The 21,803-nt window shown below is 34.2% G+C and overlaps 1 protein-coding gene, 1 non-coding gene and 3 pseudogenes across 2 annotated transcripts; 3 read left to right on the forward strand and 2 right to left on the reverse strand.

Moving 5' to 3' along the window:
- The first annotated feature begins 113 nt into the window (after positions 1-113).
- LOC110710370 lies at positions 114-6,958 on the forward strand. Its single transcript, XM_021888659.1, has 3 exons — positions 114-478; positions 4,630-5,185; positions 6,414-6,958. The coding sequence occupies exons 2-3, from the start codon at positions 4,708-4,710 to the stop codon at positions 6,755-6,757; spliced, it is 822 nt and encodes a 273-aa protein (XP_021744351.1). The 5' UTR covers positions 114-478; positions 4,630-4,707; the 3' UTR covers positions 6,758-6,958.
- Positions 6,959-7,637: 679 nt separating this feature from the next.
- On the reverse strand, positions 7,638-7,710 carry TRNAR-ACG. Its single transcript has one exon. It is a non-coding gene; the product is annotated as a tRNA-Arg (tRNA).
- A 330-nt stretch (positions 7,711-8,040) lies between these two features.
- Positions 8,041-10,322, reverse strand: LOC110710268 (annotated as a pseudogene).
- A 1,258-nt stretch (positions 10,323-11,580) lies between these two features.
- Positions 11,581-17,261, forward strand: LOC110710404 (annotated as a pseudogene).
- Positions 17,262-18,878: 1,617 nt separating this feature from the next.
- LOC110710465 lies at positions 18,879-21,801 on the forward strand (annotated as a pseudogene).
- The last annotated feature ends 2 nt before the right edge of the window (positions 21,802-21,803 follow it).

The raw sequence follows: 21,803 nt of genomic DNA on the forward strand, positions 1-21,803 counted from the left end.
TATTTGGTATCTCACTTCCAAAATCAAAGAAAACAAGTGATCTACGATTCCCGCGATCTAAGCTGCCCTTTTCTACCTTTTTCTTACACTATTTCAAATATAAATTCTAGGGGTGGCAATTCGGGTCAGCAGGTCGGGTTCGGATCAGATTTCGGGTCGATTTCGGGTTATGCTTAGAAACTATTAAAAATAGTGTAAAACTTAATATTATTACGAAAGATGAAATTTGGGTCAAATCGGGTCGAATTCGAATTGTTTGGGTTCGGTTCAGGTCGGGTTCGGGTCTCTCTCAGTAACTTCGGGTCGGGTTCGGTTCGGGTTTTCGTGTCGGGTCAGGGTTTGCCATTCCTTATTTCTTACAATTAATTTTCATGGATTCCGACCAACCTACTCCATTCTCCGGTAATCGGCGGCAACATCAACCCTAATTTATAACTCCAAATTCGTCTGTATTCATGTAATTCAACTTCAATTCCAGGTAAAAAGCGAATCGTAATTTCTATTCTCCTCTTTAATTTCTTCTCAAATTCCTCGTTTTTTTCAGCTTTATTGTTCTTCTTTTTCAATTTTTATTCTATTAATTGTGAATTATATAATCTATGTTGTGCCAAAATTTGATTGTTCTACTTGTTTGTTGCGGGTTTGTAATTTTATTTGCTGATATTTTATGCAAATTATTTTTTTATTTTTTTGTGGATAAACTCTTTTGAATTATGGGGGAGTCTTAAATTCTTAATTACTTTTCAATTTTGTTTTGTTGTCTTCAATTTTTAGTGGTTGCTTACTTTGGTGCGGATTTAGTTGTTGCGTTACTAGTTCAAATTACAATAATACTTTCGATGTGACTATTAGTTTGAAAAGAGGGAGTGGTTAGAAGTAGAAATAAAATAACTGATGCGCTTGAGCGGAACCTGCAGTCACTATCATCGTCCGAGGAGTAAGATATCATTGAGAGAAAGAGGTTAAGGGTGATGAATGTTAAGATATGTGTAAATATTATTGTGGATATTTACGTTTCCTTATGTTTAGCCTTAAGATTATTTAGTTACCTTGTTTATAGCTAAATTAGGGGCTTAGCCTAATCTTTGTACACTGTATATATTGCTAGCAAAGCAATGTTAATATTCTCGGAGTATAATTCTTTCAATGAATAATGATATAAGAAATGGAGACCCTAGTGGATGCACAAAATGGGTAATGCTTGGATGAAGCTTTTGAGAAGGCAAAGTTAAGCTAGGAAAGTTTGTGGTGCTATACTGTTATGGGGAGATTTAACTAAAAGTTGACTAATCTAGTAGGAAAGTTAAGGATTAAAGAATGGTAGATCACAAAACCATATTTTAGGTATTACATTCTTTGAAAAAAAAAAAACAAATTGGCTATATGTTGTAAGACATACATGCGTTGACATTTGTAATCCTGCTCATATATGGAGTTTGTAACTCTTATTAGTATCAGCTGATACTTTAAGAGTTTGAGTACTAGTGTAAACTACTTTGGGTACTCTATCTCCGTTGTGAAGAGTAGAACTCAATTATTACTGTTTTTTTTTTTTCCCTCTCTCTCTCTATAATTTGTTTGTTGTGATGATCTTGAAATGAGTTTTGCTGTAGAATTTTGTCAGTGAAATTAATTGGGATAGAAAGTTTGGAGTTTTTTTTTTTTACCTATGAGGGAACTTAAGTTCCATTGTCTCTACAATCCTTTATTATGTACTTATTGAGGCCTTATATGATGTATGAGGAGATTATGGATGAAATGGCATGTGGTATTAGTGTTTAGTGTGTTGGCACTTGGCAGAGAATTGGAGTTTTGCATCTATCTGGAGGTATTCATGCAGTCACTGTCTGTTCCAATACTAGTCCAGTAGTCCACCTTTTTTTTGACATTCTTCGGATAAGGTAAGAGTGGACTTTATACCTATTGGTAAGGATTATAAGGCTAGGAAGGATTGCATGTGGGTTTAGCTAAGTAACCTGCATCCAAATTAGAAAGCAAGGGCAATTCATTGTCTCACAGTAATGGTGATCTTATGGCTACTTTCTTTGGACTCTTCAATCAATATACTAATCTTTCTTATCAGATTGTTGGAGCTGACATGGCACCTAGAGATGTTTACAATTGGACCTTCTCTCCCCTCTCTCCAAGGAAAATTCCGTAGAAGCAATTATTTCCATTCCCTGGATATTGTTTAATAGCTCAGTAGTATATATGTTGAAATCCTACTAGAGTGTGAATAGTCTATTGTAGCAACTTGTTCTCACTTGAGGACGGAGCATCGATTTATTTCAGACAATTATTATATAGGCGCAGGAGGCCTTTTGGGAAGGGGGTTAGCCTTGAGGAGCTTCATTTCATGTTCTTATTATAGATTTCATTTAAACTTATCTGAGTGGAGAATTAAATAGTGATTTCACTGTTGGAAGGCTTATTGTATAGTATTGGAATTTGAATCAAGGATCATAATTGAAGTAAAGCAAATATGGAATAAATTCCAGATTTGCAATAGTGGCATGTATTGCTCTGTATTTGATTAGCTGTAGAGTGTGGTCTGCAATTAGTGCCTTTTGCTACATGCTGGTCCTTATGTTGTTATCTGTTATTTTCTTACCAGAGATTTGGAACTTTTATTTGTCAGTCAGTTTGATTGGACATGTTGCATGTGAGTAGAGGTTATAAAAATATGAGCTTGCTCACAAGTTACATGAGCCAGGTTAGATCAAACCCTGACTAGTGATATTGAGTTGGACTTGGTTCGACTCGAGATCATAATGGCCTGAGTTGTGGCGTAGAATGTGACATTATAATTTGATTAGATTCACTAAAAGTTTGATTTACATGTCCAATTCAATGGTCATTACAAGGGTTTTTACATTTATATTACAGGAGAAATTGCCCTAGTTGTCACTTGTCAGGGTGCTATACCAATTCAGATTAGTAATCGATACAATTGGTGTTTATCATGTTTAATTGTATTATTCCTTCCAATCCCATAATAGTTTGAATACTCTCTTTTACCTGCCGAGAAAGACCCCATTATTATTTTGATAGATCTCTCCCCCACTTTCACATTCAATAATCAACCTCAGTATTTTCTATCGCATCTACTTCTACAAAAGTAATACCCACTATCTCCAATCACAAACACTTTTTTATTAGATATTACTACCTCCGTTCCAAATTAATTGTCACATTTTGACTTTTAACACTATTCATAATCTTCACTTTGAATAACATGTGTGAATTATAGATATGAATACATTTTTTTTTTACCAAAGATATGACTACATATAGTCATGTTGGATATTGTTAGATCCATTTTAATGTGTACTTAATAAAAATTCAATTTCTAGTATTTTTTTTTTCAATAGTATAATTAAATATATTTTTGATTAATTTATGCATTGACAAACGTGATAAAAGAAACATGTCAACTAATTTGATACGGCGGAAGTAATTGATAACAACTCAACAACTTATCCCCTAAATTTATGTGCTAAGATAAGTGTTCGAACTATTATGGGATGGAGAGAGTACTAAATGCTGCAAATAATAATACATATTGGATCCTAAATAGTAAATATTCTGATGGTTGATTGGGTATGGACACTTGATTCTTCATTGTGGACTAAATATAGGAACTTTAAGTGTCCATAGGTTGTATTTCTTAAATAAGACCTTTAGTTTTTTGTGGAGCACAAGGTAGTGCATGAAGTGGATAGCTTACTTTTGTGGTAGATGGCTTTAGTTAGGCTTGTCTTTAGTCTTTTTGGGCTGGGTATGAAGTAAGCATCTAAGCAAGCATGAAATATATGAGAACTAGTAATATAACTTCAGAATATGCATTAGGTATCTCTTTGCTTTGTTTGTTGGCTGAAAGAATCCTGGTTGGCAATGCTAGGGGTTGAAGAGGGATGAGTGAGGAAGGATGAGGACTGAAAGATGGTAGCTATTGGTAGCTTTGCAGGTTTATAGTGAGTAAGTCCAGCTGGAAGGGTATGTTGCAATTAGAAGTAAAGATGAGCAGGGGGTGGGGGGGGGGGGGGGGGGTTGTAAAGCTACATTGCTAACTAATTCTTATACTTTAAGTCGTTTTACGTAATATATTGCGGCCTATGTGGTAATCAGTTATAAACTACAGTAATGAGAATGAATGTGTGTATAAATATGAAAAGAAAATCAATGTTCATTCGCATGATCACTCAAGATGACCCCCAAATTGTTTATATTTTCCTAATACCACCTCCCAAGTTGTAATGGATGGTAATGGAAAAGCATGAAGAAAACACAAGCTTGGGGGATGAGACTGTGCATGGAGATAGTAGGTTGTTTTCCATACTATTACACTTTATATTCATTCCTATTATTGCACGGCTACCAAATGTGTGTAGGTGGTATATTGTATATATCTTAAAGCCAGGAGAGGCAATTCTCAAAATGGTAGCATTAGTGTCGGGCTGTTAGCTCATCTTCTTACTATCCTAACCATTGAAGATTGACTTCTCGTCAGAGCAACCATGGGTTTCATGAGTGACATGTAACATATGATATCTAAATTGAAAATATCATCTTGTAAATTATGCATGCTAATGTAGCTAACCAACTAATCTTCTCTTTTTTGACTTGTAGCTGTGTCATGTGCTTTAATTAACTTAATAAAGAACGAGAAGGAGCTGCTTGAGCTTCCTGAAACAGATAGTGGACACAATGAGGGAAGCAGATGTGGGTCAACTTGCAGAATCAATTTCTGGTTCTCGATGCACCAGATCACATTTACAAGCAGCAGCGGTGTGGACTGCACAAGATATGCTTATTCTTGTGAATGAAATTGCTGCTGTTGAAGGGGACTGGAAAAATTCTCTGTCAACTCATCAAAAATGGACCATTATATCAGAAACTTGTACTGCACTGGGAGTAGGAAAGACTGCAAACCAGTGCCGCAGAAAGTGGCAGTCCTTGCTTGCTGATTACAATCTTGTCAAGGAATGGAAATTGAACTCTGGGAGTGATTCTTACTGGTCTCTTGGATGTGATAGGAGAAAAGAAGCTGGCCTTCCTTTGGAATTTGACAAAGACCTGTATAAAGCTATGGAGGATTTCATGAAGGCATCAGATAGGGCAGATACAGACCCAGAATGTGATCCGGATGCTGGAGAGGTTGATGTTCTTGATGCTGAGGAATCCGGTAATATGTTTTTCTTCACAAATCATGAATGTAGTTCCTTTGCATGGTGAAAATACTTTTGACATGTGATGCTTCTGCCATTTTTCTCTAAGTCGATTTCCCTTTTTGATTTTAATTTGTTTAGTAGTACTCCCTTCGTCCCAATACTTGCTTTAGTTTGACTATAACCTATTTTGACCAAAATTTCCCCTGATATCTAAAAACAAATTATAGTATGATATTGTTTTTATCTTAATTTATATTCTAACTTTTTATGATTTTTACTAATAGATAATTAAAGACATTGATGGGTGAAGTTGTGCAAATTTAAGCATATCAATCAGTGTTGCAAGCAATATGGGACAGAGGGGGTGCCTTTTTTAGATAAGGAAATAGCAATTCTGTCCACCTACTTTCCCCTAGCAGCTGGCTAATTAAGGTCCTGAACCAACCCTATGGTCCCTATCTATTGAGATTTGAACTATTATATGATTAGAAATTGAATTTGACCTTATCTGAGTAAAACAATCTAAAACCAGCTAAATTTTGTGAAGAAAGGCTGTTAGCCACCTGTAAATACCCCAAAATAGTGGTCTTGAACATGAGTACTACTTATTATTTGGACTAAATTTAGTAATAGAAAAGCTGCTTGATTGAATTAGTGTTCTGCTTCCACTCCCCTACTGAGGAGTGATCCACATCTCTGTTCAACCACTCAGGGGCAATTTAAATAGCTTTGGAGAAGGGAAGGGTTATTTTGGTACAACCATGGTAAAGTAGTCGTTGCTTTTGATGAGAAGAATGGGTGAGAGTGGACTGAATTCTAAACACTCTGAGGAGTATACAGCTGACTATACTTCTCGCCTTACTGGCTCCTTGTGTATTGCACCTTGCATAGTATACATACCCAATTGTGAGTGGGACATTTGTGTTGCATTTTGTTGTAGTTTACCTAGACTTTTGACTTATGAGGGGATTTTAAGCAGTTAAGGTTTATGCTCACCCAAAGGGGTACTATTGGTTATCTCTCCAGCCCTTGATTAAGTATTTGACCAGATCCAAAAGAGTCATATTGTTTGAAACTCTTCCATTAGTTTTCCATGAAAACCTTAGAAGAGTATGTCCTTTCCAGATAACTGCCATTCATCTCTATGTAAGAGTTATGTCACCTGTTAGGCCTCTCAACTATCATGCTCTCTTATATCTTGATTCAAATTGAGCTTTCTCCGTTTACTATTGTTTGCTTTAGGTCCAAAACCCAAAAAGCGAAGGCGCCGGTCAATCCCTAAAAAACGGTTATCTGAAGGGAGGAAACAGCCTGCAACAGAGGTAGAGCATGTGATTCCAGAGCCTCCTGTTGCTGAAGACATGGAGCAAATCCTGGCTGCAAAACTCATGGAGAACACAGAGCTGATCCATGCCATACTTGCAGGAAATGTTACTGAAAATGTTGATGAGGACTTGACCAGTGTAAGAAATGAGGAGTCCCTGAAGACTGAAAATGTGATACGTAAAGCTGACAAGCTTGTTGCGTGCCTTGGAGATCTTGCCAAAAATCTGGAACACCTTTGTGGTGCAGTGGAGAAAGGTTAACAAGGTACCTCTGACCTCTATAATAGCAGTTTAGCGCTAACTGACTAATTTTACAGGTATAGACTTTAGTGACCATGTCAATTTTATTGTTGATAATGGTAAATCAATTTTGTTGATGAGAGTTACTATTTTTAGTATTCAATGCTGTATGGATTTTTGTCTATTTATGGAAATGCAGGGCTGCCATATTCATCTCGGAGATGATCGATATATTTGTACATGTATAGACTATATAGGGTACACATTGAGGACGAAAAGTTTAAAAGCATGAGGTGTTTTGGGAAGTTTGGGAAGGAAAGGGGTATTTCGAGGAAGAATATCTTAGATTAGGGTTTTTGTCAACCCATGGAATTTCTTATACAATGAACGGCATATATATTTTGGCTTTGGAAATTCATCAGCCATCCACAACATGGAAATGGCTGATGGCTGATAGCTGATAGCTGATAGATTTCAACTATCATCAAACTTAGATAACAACATAGAAGTAATAATAATGTGTGTCGATGATGATTTTACCAATGTTTTGTAAGCTATTTGATGGTAACACCTCACAATTTCTACCCTTGGCATGGTAATAGAGAGCCTTTTTGGTGCCTTGGCACTTGCAGGTCATTAGAAAGGGCAATCTAAAAGATTTATGTACCTTGTACAAACGAACAATATATACTAATTAAGATGGTATATAAACGAACAATGTCAACTATTTTAATTGAATTGGTTTAAAGTTTTGAGAATGATATTCAATACCTGATATATTTAAAATAAAAGGGATAAATAAATACAATATGATTTGATTAGTAATCTGCCAAATCAATCAAGGAATGATAGGAAATTAAAAATACAGAAAAGAAATTAAGCAAAAATATTTTTAAAAAATCGACTCTGCTGGGGACCGAACCCAGAATCTCTGGTTTCGTAGACCAGCGCCTTATCCATTGGGCCACAGAGTCATGTTGTTGTGTATATATTCATCTTAGGTAATTTAAACGTAAATTTTGTGGCTTTACTGAACCAAATTTGTGATTTAGTCTTTCTTCCTCTTATGGAAATTTTTATTGCCTAAAAAAGGTAGGATGAGAATTGTAAGATGATTAACTCTCAATAAGCCTCCACCTAATTGATCGTAATTGAAAAAAAATAAAGAATGAGTTTATTGATAAATACATTTTAGATGAATTAAAGTTAATTTCGACGAAAATAAGACGTGATAGATAGAGTCTTTAGTTAAAACCTATTTGGAAGCCGTAATTGATTGAATGAACCAAACCATGTGCAATTATTATCAAATAAAATTGCCGAGGATAGAATTTACATGACTAGGATGATTGTTGAAAAATTACATACAGTAATTTTTTTTTGTTGCTTTAACAAAATTACATTTCACAAAAACAAGAACTCATTTGGTATGTATATCCACACAAAAAATGTTGCAAAATAGGGTGAAACATGAATTTGCTGTGACACTCAGGAGATTATCATTCAAGATAGTACAATTGCTTTGCTTAATATCCAGAGAACTAGTGACATTTCAAATGCAAATAAAGTGTGAAGCATTCCACGATCAAGCGCGAATCCGAATAACGTAATCCCACCATTGTTATGCTGCAAGTATGTCACTACACAAAAGAAAATCAACATTAACCCAAATTAGACCAAAAAAAAAATCCTACAAGTCACATAAGATTAAAATAACGGAACACGTTTATTTTTTAAACCCATAGTGAAACTGCTAAATGCTAATGGCATTAGCGGCTCTATATGTAAACTACTAACGCCAATAGTGGTTCTTCGTGCAAAATATTAAGATAGCCTCATTTAATTACCTAAAGCTTGTCTAGTTTGAAAGGAATGTTGATCATTTGAGTCTTTGACAACAGCTTCGTCTAACGAGGACTGATCGAAATCATCTGAGCTTCGACTCCAGGAGTTCTTACCTTTGCTATGATTTGAACTATCAAAGCAACTAGTCATAAGCATGTGCCATCTTGTAGCGACCGAAACAATGCCTTGAGCTCTATGTGTTATTCTTGCTGCTCCCATCAAACATAAGAAGAATCCACTTAATTGCTTTGCTGAACATACCTACAATTTTAAGCACAAAATTTTTATACACAAGAATTAGACAATTAATCCATTTGTACATTTGTAGTAAAAAAAAAAAAAAAAAAAAAAAAAAAAAAGAATATAATCCTTGGCTTAGATTTCTACTTATATTTCGATGTTTTGGTCCCGAATGTGTCGACAAAATCAAATATCACACACTAATTATCTGTGTATGTACCAACTACCATATGAGTATGTTACATTAATTTTAGTCATGTTCTGTTTTTACCTACATTTTCCTTAGGCATTTAAGTGGCTAAATCGATTATGAAGCACGATTACATACACGAGTTTTAAAGTTTTAATAACGAATTAGTGTGTTCATTGTAGAGATTGATGTACGGACTACGAGTACTTACCACAAGATCACCCGAATTCAAGAAATTCTTGTCGGACTTGGAGGCTAAAACCAGCAAAAGTGCACCCAATTGACTAACTGTGATGGTAACCATGCACCCAACAATGAAGAACCAAAATCTGTGGCTAGTAACATAGAATTGATCTCTAATTCTACGATGCTCTAAGAATATAGCACAAGGCTCGGACCCTGAACCCTCGAACATATGTCTTAGGCCTTCGAGCCTAAGTATTTGGAGCTCACAGGTTAGCCTAAACAGGACACATACAAGCAAGAAAACACCAGTTCTATACACCCATGACATGAAACTTGATATAAACATGATTGTGTTGATTGGTAAAACACCAATAACAGGAAATGAAACAACAACAGTAGAGAAGAAGAGAATTTTATGCACAAATTCGACGATAAAAGAAGGGAGTAGGATGTAAGCAAGGCTTTTGAAGGCTTTATCTACTTGAAACTTGTAACCAAGTTGAACATCTAAAGAATCATCATTTAGACCATCAAGAAATAAGAGTTGCTTAAGGCCATATTCCTTGAAAAATCGATATATGTTAAGAACCCGATAAAGGCTAGGCCGGATTCAGGGAGTTGTACTAGTTTGTTGAATGAAAGAGGCTTATCAGAAGAGGAAGAAGACGGGATTTTAACGGATATAGTGGTTAGGATTGGAATGACCATCGCGAGGATAACAAAGGTGAGGTATGATATGTTTTTGCCTAAGGAGGAAGAGAGATCAAGTGCACACCATTTCAAGCATCTTCGAAAGTGGCGAAGCTCATCGTGCATAGATGAATCGGACCTTTCATTAGACTTTTGCAAAAGTAAGGGGATATGAGGTTGCTCTTCAATGGTTACTCCTTCAAATTCATTGTTCAAAGATTGATCATTTGATTGGTGGTTTTGGAGGGAAACAACGACACTATTAAAAGTGTTCGATACTTGCTCATAGAAGATATTCATCATTGGATTTATCATAAGTTTGCGAGTTTTGAGGATTTGAAACTTTTAGTTTGTATAAGAATCTGAATTTCTTACGACTACATATAACACGATCTTCTATAAGTCAAAAAGAACATAGCCTAATTCAGTTTCATATAATAATTGTGATTTGTAAACAACTTTCAATTGTACTAGGATAGTAGGGATGCCTTTATAATTTTTACACATTAAAGATGAACTTAAATGTGACAATAATTATGGGAATCAGATGAAAGTTGAGTCAGTTGACCCAATGGATCGACAGGAAAATGAAAGCAGCAAGACTATTATAAAAAAGAAGTTTTTAAAATTAATTATCTACACGAGAAAATTAAAAAAGGGTTCACATGTGAATTTTTTATTTTATTTGTTAATTTTCCTACCATAAAATATGGATTTCAATTCATGTGACTTGTGGTCACTACATCGGGCCTAGTTGAGAGAAAGTGGAGGGTAGTTAAGGGCAAGGGCTACATCAAACTAATTAAATTAAACATTGGCCCAAATATAGACTAGGCCAATGTTAAAAAATTGGGCTAGGATATCAAATGTGGCTTCTTTTTTTTTTTTTTTTTTTTTTTTTTTAAAAAAAAAAAAATAGATAAGATTAGAGTTGTGAAATCCGGTATAATCGATTAAGGTCATATCTGATAATGGTTTGCATACAACTCAAATGTATAAAACTATTTTTCAGGGTCACTTTGATTTTTGTCGGATTGCATTTCGAATGAATAATTTTTAGACACTTCTAATTAAAAAGATATACCGGGCTGGAATCTCGCATGAGTTGACATGACTAAATTAGCAGGCTAAATCCTTTGGGAATTGGGGAAGGGGGGTTAAGGGATCTGCAGTCTCAAAGTAGAGATTTACATGCACCTTAGAGTAGGTGCACCTAAAAATAATTTTATTTTACATGCTCATTTGGAGAATATAATTAAGAAAAATGAATAAATATAAAACTTATATGAGTATGTATGTTTCACACAAGGGAGCTTTTAAAAAAGAAAAAGAAATCTGAAAAATATGGAAAACACATAGTACATCTTTAAGTGTTCGTGGAGAAAGACTATAAATGATTACCTCACTATAATCTTCTATATATAATACATCATTATTAAAAATGATCAATGCTAATTAATCAAGACTAAGATGAAAAACTTACCAACCAACAAGATCATAACAGCAACAACTATCATATAATCTAAACTATTAATTATAAAGCCGGCCTAAACAGCTAATAATATGCTAAAGAGAAGTAACAACATACAACGAACAACATATCCAAATTCAATGACCAATTCTTAGCACTATTTCATCTATACCTTTAAACCCATTTCTAGTTTCTTTTTCTCTTCTTCATCCAAATGTTCAAAATTTCACAAAATTATACTACATAGTTTTAACAAGCTCGAAAAACAATAATGTTAGCCTACCATAAGACCATTTGGCTAAACAATGTTGTTTTTCTTCTTTGGGTTGTAATAATCTTACAAGTTGAGATTGTTTGCGCGGCTAATGATGCTGAAATCCTACTCAAGTTCAAGCAATCCCTCATGAATACCGATGCCCTAAGCAATTGGGAGACGTCGTCTGTCCAACCTTGTACAAACAACACAAGGAATTGGGTAGGCGTTATATGTAATAGAGGTTCGTTATTTGGTTTACAACTTGAGAATATGAACTTAAAGGGGACTATTGATATCGACACACTAGCTCAATTGTCAACTTTAAGGACTATTAGTTTTATGAATAATAGTTTGGAAGGTCCATTGCCCGCGATTAACAAGCTAGGAAGGCTTAGATCGGTGTTTTTCTCCTACAACAACTTCTCCGGCGAAATCCATGATGATGCATTTGAACATATGGCCGTGTTGAAGAAGGTGCATTTGGCTAATAACTCGTTTACAGGAAATGTGCCTAAGTCTTTGGCTAGTTTGCCTATGTTATTAGAGGTGACTTTAGAGAATAATCAATTTTATGGGCATGTTCCAAATTTTAAGTCCTCTGAATTGAAGGTGTTTAATATATCAAACAACTATTTTGATGGTCAAGTTCCTCCTTTCTTGGCTCACATGAATACTTCTACATATTTGGGTGAGTAATCTTCTCTTTTTTACTTTGGGTTATTTTTTAGTTCTTCCAATATTTTAAAGCTAATAAATGACGTCCTGTAAGGGTTCAGGGTGCTCTTTAACTTACTTTAACGACTTGTTTATAGGTTCATGATGCGCTTTAACTTTGACGACTTGTTTAGCATAATAGTGAATAATAATAATTTTTATGTGCAATTGTGGAGAAAGATTTATGATAACGTCCATGGTAAAACTTTTCTGCGTTAAGCAAGAATAATGAGTGGCAATTGAATTACATAGCAAAAACATGTATTTTTGGAAATAATTGGGGATTAAGTTATTATTTTTTCCTTTTTTTTTGGAACCGATTCTTTTTTCCAAATTAAAAAAGATGATACATGACTTTTTTACACAAGTTTATTGTCATTATGATCATTTAGCAATGGCAAGTTAGCGATCTAGCTAGGAAATATTAATGTTGAACTCTTAATTAAGTCTCTCAATATGTTCCATACTTCCATATTTAGTGGTGAGAGTAAATAAAATCCTGAAGTTCTAATGTTTTTGCCAAAAAAAAATTAAAACATTTCTAAGGTCGTGTGCCATCTAGACTCCGTAGTCCATAGGTAGTGTTTTTAACAAGCAACCTTTTAAATTAAGACATGATAATATATATATATATATATATATATATATATATATATATATATATATATATATATATATATATATATATATATATATATATATATATATATATATATATATATAAATTCTATTATTCTTATTTATTTACTGCCCTATGTTCTTAGCAACAATTTTATTTCTTACACTATTCACATATACTACGTATTTTTACTAATAAAAAAAATATCATTATATAAAATATTGTTCGAATAGTAACACGACGTAATTGATTTAGATGGAATTGAATGTCAATTTTATAGGTATCTATTAATCATCTTAAACAACAGATTATGATAGATATCACTAATGCTATATGATGCAAAATAAAATTAGTTGTGGGCACGTTTAGACATCAAATAATCAAACACTTGACCAACTTATTTGCGCACCTCAACGTTCATATGCTTATGACAACAAATTAAGGGACACGTACCAAAAATTAATTTGATTTAATTATGTTGCTTTCAAATTGTTTCATTTTCATTTCACGTAGGCCGTCTTGCATAATTATCCTTATTAATGCAAAATCATTCTTTCATTTAAGTATATTTTTTTTATACAAGTATAATAGTTTCATTTAACTATTTTGCTTTCAATAATTGAAAGATCTTGGCTAAGATATATTCTAGGAATCTAAGCTATATGGTCAATAATTAGAAAGGCTGCCAATTACATGCACTCCATCAAGTTTTTGACTTTGTCTAAATGAATGAGAATAGTTTTTTTTTTTTTTTTTTTTTTTTTTTTTTTTTTTTTTTTTTTTTTAAGGAAAAGAATAGGAAATCTTTTAACTCTTATAAGACCCTGTTCTTTTCACCTTAAACAAATAATATTTAGTAAAAATAATTTCACTTCTGTTTAGTATGTTTAGTACAATAAAAATAAGTTTAATTCAGTAAAAAGTAGTAACTGTAAAAAAAATATAATAGAAAATCAGTAAATTCAATTTATATTCTACAGTATTGGTTTACGTGAGTAGATTTCTAACATGTTACTAATTTAATTGCATGCACCTATTACAAAATGTCTTTTATACCTATGTTTCAATTGATTATTATGAAGGATTGAGACGACGTGACAATTGACAACTAATCCTGAACAAATTGCGGGAGAATTTTGTATCTAATTTCCTTGTATTTGATATGACAAACAGGAAATCCAGGCTTGTGTGGGAGTCCATTACCAGCATGTAAACCTTCAATACACAAGAACTCTCTATCCATGGTATTAATCATTGTGATAACCATCGCACTATTGTTATTCATGACCGGAGTATTCATAGTACTAACCAAGTACCGGGGTACAAACACTGGCAAGCAAATCACCGCAAGGGACGTAGAGATGCTACCACATGAGAAAGCCAAGCTAAAGCAAGGTGGGAACGATTTGTACCCGAACAACCAAGCAAGGGCTCTAGAAAGGCCAACAAGTTACAAGAAAAGTGACAATGGAAAACTTTGTTTCTTAAGAAATGATAGGCAAAAGTTTGAGATGCAAGACTTACTTAAGGCCTCAGCTGAAGTTTTAGGAAGTGGAAGTTTTGGATCATCTTATAAGGCAGCAATTATAGGTGGACCTACTTTTGTGGTTAAGAGGTTTAGGCAAATGAATAATGTTGGAAAAGAAGAGTTTCAAGAGTTGATTAAGAAGCTTGGAAGATTAAGACACCCTAATTTGCTTCCTTTAGTTGCTTTCTTTCATAAAAGGGATGAGAAGCTTATTATTTCTGATTTTGTTGAGAATGGTAGCTTGGCTAGTCATCTTCATGGTAAGTTCTCCTAATTAATGTTGCTTTAATTTCTTTCTAGTTCTTTTTACACATCCTAGTTGAATCTTTTTGGTTATATAATTGTGTTTAGCTTAAAACGACATATTTGTGTGTCATGACCTGTAAGTATAGCTTACTTGTGAATTGTGACGTGCATATATAATGGGCCCTAATTGCATTATTGCATTTAAAGACCAATTCATTAATTTGTACATATAAGACAACCCTTGCCATAGCACCCTTGGTGACTCTGTCTCAATAATGTCACAACTCGATCAAGTCACCATCCCAAATTTCATAAAATGTTACACTTGGTCTACCATGCACAAATCTTATACTAGACTTACCGATTTAAGATTCTACATATAGTTAGCCATGAGCATATCTAGTGCATGTTTTATAGATTGGAATGCCTAAGAAAGGTTCTTAAATTGTTACTCATATTTTACAATGTACATTAAGTAACATGTATTCATATATTATCATCTAATATGTAGGAAAGCGAACTCCGGATCAGCCAGGACTAAGGTGGTCTACAAGGTTGAAGATAATCAAGGGAGTAGCAAGAGGCTTAGCATACCTCTATAGGGAGCTCCCCGAACTCTCCTTACCACACGGGCACCTTAAATCGTCCAATGTACTTCTTGATGACAAATTTGAACCCTTGTTATCGGACTATGCCTTTACACCATTGATCAACAAAGAACACGGTGAACAAGTCATGGCCGCGTACAAGTCTCCAGAGTTCACCCAAAACAACACCATAACCAAAAAAAACCGACGTGTGGTGTCTTGGAATACTTATACTAGAAATCTTAACAGGGAAGTTCCCAGCTAACTACCTTAAACATGGGAAGGGTGGGAACGACGAGTTAGCCACTTGGGTTGATTCCGTTATCAAGGAAGAATGGTCCAGTGAAATGTTCGACATGGAAATGAGAGCATCAAGAAGTTGTAAGGGTGAAATGTTGAAGTTGTTGAAGATTGGAATGTGGTGTTGTGAATGGAATGAAGAGAAAAGATGGAGTTTAAGAGATGCAGTCGAAAAAATCGAGGAATTAAAAGAGATGGATAATGATGATTTAGCTGATTTTCCTAGTGGAAGATCATATTCTGGAAGATCTTACTCTTCTGAGAGTTCATATTCAAGAATAGCTTCAATAACAACTGAAGAAGTTGTTTGATTTAGGGACTAATAATCATGGAATATAAATACGTACGTATAGTACTCCCGTAGTTTGGGTTTAACAGTCACGTGACAACTGAATCCAGACAAAGGGATCGTGGCTTGAAATTTGAGGTAGCAGTTTTATTCAAAAATTCATGTTAGTTTTGCAGCGTACTTGAATAGTTGGATGTAAAACAAAAGGTGAGAAATTTATTGTACCTTATTTTTTATTTTTGCTGTTTCTAATTATCCAATTAATTGTTAATTTTACTTTTAAAACTTTAATTTCCTTTCTTCCAATTAGGCTGAGGGTGTGAAATAGAGGTATCAATTACAGAGTATTTGTAATAGAACATGATACATACAGCTAGTGTTATTAAAAATATATATATACTGTAGGGAATTTTTATATGATACTTCTGTAAATCATTATGGCTATTTTATGAGTTTATATTTACATAAAGCAGTGTATTTTTATTAAGATTAAAACCATCTCCTATGGGAAAAATTGATTATAATAATCCCACTTTTGGCTGGTTCGCTATTAATAATCCTACCTTTAGATTATTATTTAATAATCCCATCTTTATAGGGGATCTTCTTCTATTGGTCCATAACCTATTGGTAACCGGTTATGATAGGTTAAGATGCCACGTGTCGTTTTGTAATTGGTTGAAAAAAAACTTCAAAAAAAAAAAACTGAAAAGAAAAAAAAAAAAACCACCAACCACCCCCATCCACCGTGAAAACCATAACCCTTAACCTAGCCCCACCAAAAACTGGCCAGCCGCCAACCCTGAAAACAGCCGGTCGTAATCCCCCCATTACCGAAAACCATCTCGACGACCAAAAGCAACCCCTGAAATCACCCCTGACCCAAATCCCACCCCCGAAACCACCATAACCACCACAACCACCATCCTTAAAACCCCACCAAGCTGCCGAAAACCCCTTTAACCGCCGAAAACCACCAAATTCAACCTCAAGCCATCCCTTGGAATTAATTCATTGATTTTTATTTTATTATTTTTTTTATTCATTGAAATTAAGGGCTTCGAATGGTTTTTGTGGGTGTAGGGGTTGGAATCAGGCCGGATTTTGCTGGGTAGGGGTAGGAATGGGGGTTCCGGCGGTGGGGATGGGGGTTCGGCGGCGGAGGAGGGGCTGCCCGGAGGTTGGGGTTAGGGTGGTTGTTGGTGCTGGCTGGGTTTTTTTTTTAACAAAAAAGTTTATTTTTTTTTTGTACCAATTATTTAATGACACGTGTCACTCATATTAAAAAAATAAAGTTTACCCAATGTTCAGGTTACCGGTTGTAAAGGACCAATGGAAGAAGATCTCCTATAAAGGTGGGATTATTAAATAATAATAATCTAAAGGTGGGATTATTAATAGTGAACCGGCCAAAGGTAGGATTATTAGAATCAATTTTTCCTCTCCTATGTGTTATTTCCCTATTTTTTTATTTTTTTATTTTTTTTTTTTTTTTTGCACCAATTCTGAAGGAAAATGATTGTAAGATCATAAATAATTTGTTTAAGAAGATTAAATATAAGGGAAAAAAAAAAACAACGATAATTTATTAGAAGTTAAATAGTTTATGATTAAAAAATTATAATAAAAAAAACCCAAAAGTCAAGGAATAAAGATAAAATTAAACTCACTTTACTAAAAACATTGGGTCATACCATTTGACAAAGGAACTACGACAATATTATTTTATCACCTTTTTCTAAATACAAAAAATCAATGATATTCTCATTGGTGAACCCCATACACCCAGAATATGACCATTAGTGAAATTGACCAATAACATTTTCTTAACAAAAAAGTTTAGTTTTTTTTTTGTACCAATTATTTAATGACATGTGTCACTCATATTAAAAAAAAACAAAGTTTACCCAATGTTCAGGTTACCGGTTGTAAGGGATCAATGGAAGAAGATCCCCTATAAAGGTGGGATTATTAAATAATAATCTAAAGGTGGGATTATTAACAGCGAACCGGCCAAAGGTGGGATTATAAGAATCAATTTTTCCTCTCCTATGTGTTATTTCCTTTTTTTTTTTTTTTTGGCACCAATTATGAAGGAAAATGATTGTAAGACCATAAATAATTTGTTTAAGAAGATTAAATATAAGGAAAAAAAAACAACGATAATTTATTAGAAGGTAAATAGTTTATGATTAAAAAATAATAATAAAAAAACCCCAAAAGTCAAGGAATAAAGATAAAATTTAACTCACTTTACTAAAAACATTGGGACATACCATTTGACAAAAGAACTACGACAATATTATTTTATTACCTTTTTCTAAATACAAAAAATCGATGATATTCTCATTGGTGAACCCCATACACCCAAAAAAAATGTTTGCTATTCTATACTCTATACTGATAAGATAATTGGAAAAAGAGGGGCGAGAAGATGGTTAGTCCCTTCATCTCTCCCTATCCCCCCCCCCCCCACCCCCACCCATGTGATGGGGGTTCGACTCCTCATAATCTCCATTCCTGTGATAGGGTGGAAGACCCTCCCCCGTAATTTACCCTTTTAACAAAAAGGAAAAAGAGCTAAACATAAACAAACTCAAATATCACCAATATTACTTATCACTCGAATATGATCCAAAACGAATCCCGATTGCCCTTGCCATGATCTTCTCCGTCCTTTTCATGCTCAATTCTCTCACTAAAAAAACACACTCTAAATTGGAAAAGAGCGATAAAGACGCGTAATAGGATTGAAACAAAGCCATAAATTCGGATATTCCAAGCAATACCAACTTCCCAAGTCAGTTTATCACATAAATAAATAAAGCTCAAGCTTTAACTTGCCTTGCTTACTTTGGTCACTTTGTCACAAAATAAATAATATCCATTATCTTCTCTATTTCCGGGACCAAGCTTTTCTTTGCTGATATTCATCAAAGGAGTTATTCTTCACCACCCCAAAACTTTAATTTGAGGTATACCCTTCAATCTTTAATTTCTTTTTATAGTAAATATTGATTCATTTTGCATAAAATTCTAATCTTTTCTATCATTTTGTCTAATTTTTCTGTTTATTGAGGAGTTAAATTATTATATTCTGTAATATATATGTTTTTTTTTTCTCCTTTTTTCTTCGTCTTTGTCTCTGAGTAAGAAGAAAAGGCAGGAAAATTTGATATTTGGTTCTAAAAAAGGTAATCAGTACTTGTGAAATGGGTTTAGTTTCAGATAAGCTGTATTTCTATTTGAACTCCAAAAAGAATAATGAATAATTGTGAAACAGATTAACAGATAAGCTGGAATGGTTTCAATTTGCTGACAAAGTTTTCAGAGGATTTAGAAGACAGTACTCCCTTAATCTCTAGAGAAAGTTCTTGTTCAATAATTTTGATTATTAATACATTCAAACTTCAAATAATCTTGATGGTCAGAAATCAGAATTCAACCTTACCGTACTCCGTAGTAAAAAAAATGTGAAAATTTTATTTTGAGACGAAGGGAATAATGCACAGTACTGCGTATAAAACAAAGAAATAAAACTATACTCTGGTAGGGTATCTAATTCTGAATTATCCTATCTATCTGACAGCTTGTGCCTCATAAAACTTTGATATTGATGTTAGGAAAATATATACCAACTGTAAGCCCCAAATGTGCTAAACTTCTCGTGCTTGTTTCAACCAAAAAAAAAAAAAAAAAAGAAAAATTGTACTTTGACTTTTAACCAACTAAATTTGAGGTTTTCTCTCAACCAAAATAACCTGAGTACAACAACAGACCATTAAATCAAATTTGAATGTCCTAGTAGACTTTTTCAAACAATTTTTTTACCACATTTTGACTACTTTACATATTTAGAATCAACATATCTTTTGAATAATTACAGTTGAAGTTTATAAAATCCTTATGAGGTTAATGATTTCTGCAAATTTTTTGCTTCTTTCTGTTGATGATTAAGTGCCTAAAAGACGAGAGAACAGAATCAAGAACATATTTAGTTCCTATCACCATGGCTGGACCTGATCATCATGCCGTGCCTGTTGGCCAAAATGGGTTCAACAAGATATTAGCTTCTGAAGGTATTGAGTTTCTCACATCTGCTAGTGGAAAGGTATTACTTCTGTAGACTAGTTACTATTTGCTAGATTCTTTGTTATTTTGTTCTTGGTATGTCTTCGTAACATGATTTCTAAAGCTTAGAGAGATGTTTCTCATCAATTTTCCCTCAAAAGGTTAGCTAACTTCATAACATGATTTCTAAAGCTTAGAGAGATGTTTCTCATCAATTTTCCCTCAAAAGGTTAGCTAAGGCAAGATTTTGTAAGTTGCTAAAGAGTATAACTTGCTGGTTAGGTACCTTGGAGCGCTATAGACGGAAAAAACAGCCTGTCTATTCTTCTCAGCCAACTGGTGCAGGCCTTGCAAAGCCTTTACCCCCAGTCTGATACAAATGTACAACTCTCTGAAGAAGACTGGAGAAAATCTAGAGATAATATTTGTATCCTCTGACCGAGATGAAGAAGCATACAAAAAGCATCTTGAAACAATGCCCTGGCTTGCTGTTCCATTCGATTTAAACCTCTGTACACGACTAACTTGTCTATTCAACATTAATCATATCCCAGCACTGATTCCACTTAGTGTCAATGGAAATATTGTTGAAGATAATGTTGTTAGTTTGGTTGAAGATTACGGTGCTGATGCCTTTCCATTTACAAGAGAAAGAAAAGATGAATTAAGAGCAATGGATGAGAGAAAGCGTCGAGGTGGTAGAATTGAAGAGCTTTTGGCACATGCTGGAAGGGACTATATCATTTCCAGAAATGGAAGAAAGGTATAAATGTGGCAAGTCTTCTTGAGCATTAATCTTTTTTTTCCCTGACGTTTTAAAGTTCAAATGACAACAACAGTACTCGGATTTAAATGAAGAGTACAAGTAGCATAGAAAGTACTATAGCCTTCTACCTGTTTGGACATTGTCTAAAGGAAAATGGTGGAGAAATCAGAGTATCAGACACCTAACTCCTAATTGATAAGAGCTCAAGTCATTTCTCGTCCCCTAACCTCATCGTTTACACATACATTTCTTCCTCGTCTAATAAGGACATGTTTAAATGATTATGCAGATATTGGTGTCAGAGCTGGTTGGTAAGACAATAGGCTTGTATTTTGGAGCTCATTGGTGCCCTCCTGCTCGAAATTTCACCTCACAACTTATTCAGTCTTACAAGGAGCTTGTAACTATCCTAAACCAACCATTCGAAGTAATCTTCATATCAACTGATAGGGATCACAATGAATTCAACTGCAGCTTATCTACCATGCCATGGCCAGCTATTCCGTACGAGGATAAAACCCGGCAAGACCTTAAAAGGATTTTTGACATAAAAGGTATACCGACCCTTATACTAATTGGACCAGATGGAAAAACCATCAGCTCCAATGGTAGGGCTATGATCTCCATGTATGGAGCCATGGCATTCCCATTCACAGAACCACGAATTGCAGGAATCGAGGCCTCTTTAAGGAAAGAAGGAGATAAATTGCCCCATAAAGTTCAAGACCCGAAGCACGTACATGAGCTTAAATTAGACATGGCAAAGGCTTATGTTTGTGATGCTTGCAAAAAGCAAGGAAGGTTTTGGTCTTTCTCCTGTGAAGTGTGTGACTATGACCTTCATCCAAGGTGTGTGGAATAAACATTTTAGGATGAATAAAAGATAGCCTCTATAGCAAAGATACAACATTAGACTATTTGTTTATAATTGTCACGATCATATACACAGAGATTCTCTGTGCATGAACCACTATACTATTCTTTATGGCAAAACTTTTGTAATTAACATATTGACGAAAGAATTTGTATTGACATTATAGAACTATATAGCAAGATAATCTTCCTAATG

Source organism: Chenopodium quinoa, unplaced genomic scaffold (genome assembly GCF_001683475.1).
Source record: "Chenopodium quinoa cultivar QQ74 unplaced genomic scaffold, ASM168347v1, whole genome shotgun sequence".
In the NCBI taxonomy this organism is placed as follows: Eukaryota; Viridiplantae; Streptophyta; class Magnoliopsida; order Caryophyllales; family Amaranthaceae; genus Chenopodium; species Chenopodium quinoa.

Coding starts and splice junctions, on each gene's coding strand:
- LOC110710370 (XM_021888659.1), top strand. CDS start 4,708: ATGAGGGAAGCAGATGTGGGTCAACTTGCAGAATCAATTTCTGGTTCT. Junction 5,186..6,413: donor TCTTGATGCTGAGGAATCCG/GTAATATGTTTT, acceptor TGTTTGCTTTAG/GTCCAAAACCCAAAAAGCGA.